This window comes from Lipotes vexillifer, unplaced genomic scaffold, assembly GCF_000442215.2.
Source record: "Lipotes vexillifer unplaced genomic scaffold, Lipotes_vexillifer_v1.1 scaffold4, whole genome shotgun sequence".
Taxonomy (NCBI): domain Eukaryota; kingdom Metazoa; phylum Chordata; class Mammalia; order Artiodactyla; family Lipotidae; genus Lipotes; species Lipotes vexillifer.
This window is the reverse complement of record NW_006785876.1, coordinates 3589321-3595119: the sequence shown is the minus strand read 5'-3', so window position 1 is coordinate 3595119 and position 5799 is coordinate 3589321. Positions and strand designations below refer to the sequence as shown.

General features: G+C 47.3%; 1 protein-coding gene across 1 annotated transcript in view; it reads left to right on the top strand.

Moving 5' to 3' along the window:
• Window positions 1–284: 284 nt before the first annotated feature.
• The window catches only part of MED20 (mediator complex subunit 20), a 9258-nt gene continuing 3743 nt past the window's right edge, over window positions 285–5799 (top strand). Inside the window, exons 1-2 of the mRNA XM_007458206.1 lie at window positions 285–356; window positions 3473–3627. Of these exons, the coding sequence (XP_007458268.1) occupies window positions 343–356; window positions 3473–3627 (169 nt within the window). The 5' untranslated portion in view covers window positions 285–342. The remainder of the gene's footprint in view (window positions 357–3472; window positions 3628–5799) is intronic.

The window sequence follows — 5799 nt, the reverse complement described above, 5'->3', positions numbered from 1 at the left end:
AAATCATAAAACCAGCAGGAAACTCAGGTTGATGAGAGTAGCAGTCAAACCTGTGTACGTGCGTGTGCGTGCGTGCGTGCGTGCGTGTGGGTGGTGGTGGTTGTGGTGGTGGTGGTGGTGGTGGTGGTGGTGGTGGTGGTGTCAGGCAGTGACGTCACTGGGGCGCCTAGACACGCCCCTTTTCCTCGTGAGCTAGACGACTGGGCGTTCTGTTTTTACGTTATTTCCGGAGCGTCTCCGTGCTCTGGAGCTTGCATTAGCTGGGCTGCTTCACCTCGTGTGGGCTGCCGGAGAGTACTGCATTTCAGTTGTTTGATCCTCCCATCATCCTGGCCCGACACCATGGGAGTGACTTGGTAGGACTTCAAGGGATTTTGTGGGGGCGGGGCTTGGGGTCTTGAAGGCCCTTGGAACCTCCAGTGTACCCGGGAGGAGGATCGGGACCAGGGTCCGCCGCCCCCCGGGAGCTGAGCAAGATGTCCTCGGGTTGTGTGGGTGAGGGGGCCACCGTGAGGGCTGCGGAATCTGCTGGACTTTTCTCTCGGAGATGCGCCCCTTCCTCCTGGAAGGCGGCAGGTAAAAGGTTTTATCTTAAGAATCCATCAATTGTCGTGTACCTCCTTCCCTTTTTCTTGGTACGTTTTGCCGCCCGTGAGGCCATAGTACTGCCCGGGGTGGAACTTTAGGGTCGGAAGTAGGATATTGGGACTAGGACCCATTTGCAGGCAGGACTGGATGGTGGGGGATAGGCAACAGGCAGACAGTTATCTTTTTAAGGTTTTCGCCTGCCCCTCCCTACAGCCACTAAATGCGTTTACACCAGCCTGTCTCTGGTCCTAGTTTGGCCATTTTAAGATCTTGGTTCTACAGGAAAAAAAAGAAGCTGTTGGGAATTAGGAGATTGGGATTCCAGGCACATCACCTCTTCAGGACCTGTTTCTTACTATGTTTAATTACATGGTTGGTTCAGTTTCTATGGACTTATTATCTCTAACATGTTATAAGTCAGTGTGGCAGGGAAAGATATGGGCCTAATTTTCTTGGAGGCATTAGTTCCAAAATGCTAGATTTCAGGGCTTAAAATATATATATATATATATATATATATATATATATATATATATATGGCATCTTTCTGGTCAGAGGGCTAGAGGCCAGGGTATCTGAAGTCAGTGGCTCTAGGCTTTTCATATAAGAGCCTGTGGGAACTCATCCTCCTGGTTGCCCAGGTCTTGCAGGTTTGTCAGGGACTGCACATTTGCTTCCTGAAGTTGACATCATGAGTTTCCTTCGAAGTCCTTTAGTGTAAGAAGGATGTGAGGAACATGAACGAAAAGTTTGCTGAGGACTTCCCTGGCGGTCCAGTGGTTAAGACCCCATGCTTCCACTGCAGGAAACTAAGACTTCCGCGCCTCCCTGTTTGCGGAACGTTCGCGGAACTAAGATCTGGTATGACGCAGGGCGCAGCCAAAAAAAAAAAAAAAGTTTGCTGCACAGAGGCATGGAACCCTGTACTTTCAGTGCAGAAGGCAGACAGAAGGAAAGGGCTCTCTGTCGGCTGGGATGCTTCTCAGCTTTTTCAGGCTTCTAGGACTTCTGACCCCGGGAGCATTACCTTAGGGATTCTTTTTTTTTTTTTGGCCTCCGCTGTGCCATGTGGGATCTTAGTTCCCCTACCAGGGATCGAACCCTCGCCCCCTGCATTGGAGGTGCAGATTCTTAACCATTGGACTGCCAGGGAAGTCCCAGGGGTTCTCTTTTATTTCAAAATCAGGCACATAAGCATCATCATCATTGCTTGTTAGTGCTTTTTCTGATGGAGAGTAGTGACAATTTTTTAGCAACAGTAGGACTCTCTTTTTATAGTTTCCTTTAGTTGATTGTGATTGATCATAAAGCAATGCAGTGTCTCCCCAAATTCAGCCACGTATGACTGTATTTATGATTTTTATTTAGTCATGTAGCACTTGAACTGTTATTTATTTGTTTATTTAATTTATTTTTTGGCTGCGTTGGGTCTTCGTTGCTGCGTGTGGGCTTTCGCTAGTTGCTGTGAGCGGGGGGCTGCTCTTCATTGCCTTGTGCAGGCTTCTCATTGTGGTGGCTTCTCTTGTTGCAGAGCACAGGCTCTAGGCACGCGGGCTTCAGTAGTTGTGGCACGTGGGCTTCAGTAGTTGTGGCACGTGGGCTTCAGTAGTTGTGGCACGCGGGCTCAGTAATTGTGGCTCGCAGGCTGTAGAGCGCAGGCACAGTAGTTGTGGTGCACAGGCTTAGTTGCTCCACGGCATGTGGGATCTGCCCGGACTAGGGCTTGAACTCGTGTCCCCTGCATTGACAGGCAGATTCTTAACCACTGTGCCACCAGGGAAATCCCCTGAACTATTATTTATTAATGTCTTCTTTGGATTCTGTTTCTTTTCCTTAAAAGTATTTTAACAGACAACTATATTCCTGGGGAAGCATTCTGGTAGACTGGTTAAGAGCACGGATATAGAGCCAGCTCGCCTGGCTTTGAAATTTGGTCATGCCACACCACACCAAGCTTTGTGACCTTGTGTGAGTTATTCAACCCCTCTGTACTTCAGTTTCCTCATTGACAATGAAGAGATAATAATATTATATCTTATAAGGTTGATGTGAAGATTCAAAGAGTTCATTTATCTAAAGGCCTTTGGACACTGCCTGGCACATAGTTGGTGCTTGGTGATTGTTTCCTACCACTCTAAAGGGGAAGCCAGTTTCACTCACCATAGAAGGAAATCTTGGAAATAACTTTTTGTTTCATTGTTTTGGTTAAATTCTTGTACGTACTGTTGCCTCTCACTCCCAAAGATTAGAAACTTGAGGTTTGCTTTCTCTTTGATCCCAGGATCCTTAGAACTTTCTGCATCAATGGAAATGTTCTGTGCCAGCACTACCCAGTACACTAGCCCCCAGCCACGTGTGGCTGTCGAACCCTTGAAATGTGGGTAGTGTGCAGCTGAGGAGTTGAAGTTTTAATTTGTTTTATTCACTTAAGTGTAAATAGCCGCATGTGGCTTGTGGCTACTGTGCTGGACAGCCCACGTGCAAAGTGTTAGAGAGTTGGTAAAAAACGTAATAACCCCAAGTTGAGGCTTTGTCTTTGATGTAGTCAGAAGTGAAAGAAATGCAGAGGAAATCCCTTTTTCATCGTATAATTCAGTGTTACTGCATGCTCAGTCTGTATGCCACCTAAAATCTTCTCTTGAACATTGGCACACATACCACACTCGGGAAATGCTGTTGCCGTAGACCTGAGTCCTGAGACCTGCTCTTGTTCTTAGCAAAGCTCTCAGGGACTGTGGGCCTCTGTTTCCCTGTCTTTAAAATGAGGAGGTCTGGGTTGATGGTGTCTAAGGTAACTACTGGCCCTGATGAGCTGTGATTCTGTGGGTGAGTGAGTGACTCAGTGAGTACACGTGTGTGATGATTTTGGTCTTCTCCCTTCCAGTGTGTCCCAGATGCCCGTGGCCGAGGGCAAGAGTGTCCAGCAGACCGTGGAGCTCCTCACCCGGAAATTGGAGATGCTTGGAGCAGAGAAGCAAGGAACATTTTGTGTGGACTGTGAGACCTACCACACGGCTGCCTCTACCCTTGGCAGCCAAGGTCAGTGAGAGATGGGTCTATGGGATGGCTGGAACCTGCCGTGGAGTTAATAGACATTCATGTTCATTGAAACCTTTCTGCTCTTCTGCTGAGGGTGGTATTCGTGGACATGCGGCAGATGAGCTTCTGAATTCATTAATTTTTGACTTCATCTCTTAGACTGGGCCTATGTTGTAGTCTTTTTGCACTTTGCACTTTTAAAACAGTGTTTCTCAGAGTGTTGGTCACCAACAAATTGCCTCAAAATCCTCTGGGTTACTTGTTAAAGGTGCAGGTTCCTGGCTCACCCCCACCCCCACCCCCGCTTACCGACTGACTGGTAGTCAGTCATAATCTACATTATAATAAGCTCCACAGATGGTCTTCCTGCACCCTTAAAATTGAGAAAGACTCCTTTGAGGCTCAGAAGGCTTTGCATATGATTCTCTTGGAGCTTTAGAGTTTGGGGAACTTTTGTAGAAAGGCTTCCTGTTTCCCACACCTAGCCAGTGGCCTTGGCTACCTCCTTAGCATAACCTTGATCAGTGAAACAACTTTTGTTTTAAATGCATTTCAAGGTGAGATGGGCTGTGGTTGGTGATGTTAGGGGGTAAAGAGGATTTTTGGATAGGAATTAGGGAACCTGGGTTCTCTTAGTCTTGGCTCTGTAGTAACTTGATTTTGGACTGTTCCATAGCACAGTGACTAAGAGCCTAGGTCATGGAACCAGACAACTGAGTCCTGGCTCTGCCACAACTAACTGCAGCTTTAGGTTATTCCCGCAACCTGTGACTGTTCTTATGCTGGTCCCTTGCCTGTTTCCCCAGGGATCCATTCCCTGCACTTCTCCTGCAAACTACATTTGCAAGGCCTCCTGTAAGTTATCTTTGGCCAGTGAGAGGCACGGGGGAAGATTTGAGGATGGAAGATAGAGAGTCCACAGTCTCTCTCTCCCTCTCCCTCTGCCTTGGGCTGTGTCTCTGGCTGTTGTTTCTTCCTTGGTTCTAGCTCCTGTTCAGCAGCCCTTGTTCCTGGCTCTCGTAACAGCACATCTTCTCTTTTTTCTTCCAGCTTAGGGATGCTAGTGGCTCCCTGTGTTGCTAATCTCTGGGTGGCTTCACCATATTCCATTCGATTTTTCAGTTATTCCAACCCCTGTACTTCATTCCCTGTATTAAATCCCCTCGAATGAAACTGTCTGGTGGGGGCTGTGTTTTTTGCACCCTTCCCAATACAGTTCTCTTATCTGCAAAATGAAGATAATCACAGTATTTACCTCCTAGTGTTGTTGTGCTAATTAAATAAGTTAATACACGCAAAGCACTTAGAACAAAGGTTGTCATGGAATAAATGTCTAGTAAATGGTAGCTAAGAACTGAACTGAATTTCATCATCAGTAAAATTGCAGTGTTAACATTTGTTTTGACTGCAATAGGAAGAACACAAAGAATCAAAAGAACGGTTATGAAAGCATTTGGAAAACAAAACACTTGTATATAGACATAAGATAGCATGCTACTTCTGAGAAGCTCTTTGGCCTGGGCTCTGTTTTCCTCATCAGACCTTTACTTTCAAGGAACTACAGTCTAGGTGGAGAAACAGCACATTCTCAGCAGGCAGTGGGGTAGAATGGAAGGAGCTCAGAAGGCCTGGATTGGAGATCCGGTTCTCCTGCTTTACTGGCTCCGTGCCTTTAGGTCAGAAGTTCTCACACTGACTAGCGTTAGCATCACCTGGAGGGTGGGAAGGTGGGCTTGTTATTCCCTCAGATCGACCCCCCCACCGCTTATGAGTTTCTGACCCAGTAGGTAGGGGGTGGGGTGGAGAATTTGCATTTCGAACAGGTTCCCAAGTGGTGGTTGGTGCTGCTGATCTGGGACCCAAATCTTTAGTTGCCTTTCGACTGTTTTTGAGACAGTAAGAACATCTGCAGACTCCCGTAGTATGAATTAAGCATGTAATCACAGTGAGTCTGCACAGGAACAGAATGCCAGATTGGCTTTGGATGTCTTTTTACTGGAGGGCTGAAATGCTTTGAACTGGATTTCTCAGGTGAAACGTGTGAATTTGCAGCAGGCAGTGGGGAGAGCGTGGGGGGAGGCTGGTGTGGAGCCTGGTGTGTTCAGGAAGTGGCAGCACAGTGGAGGCCTGTGTAGAGGTCACAGCGCCCCCCACCTGTCTCCTCACTCTTTC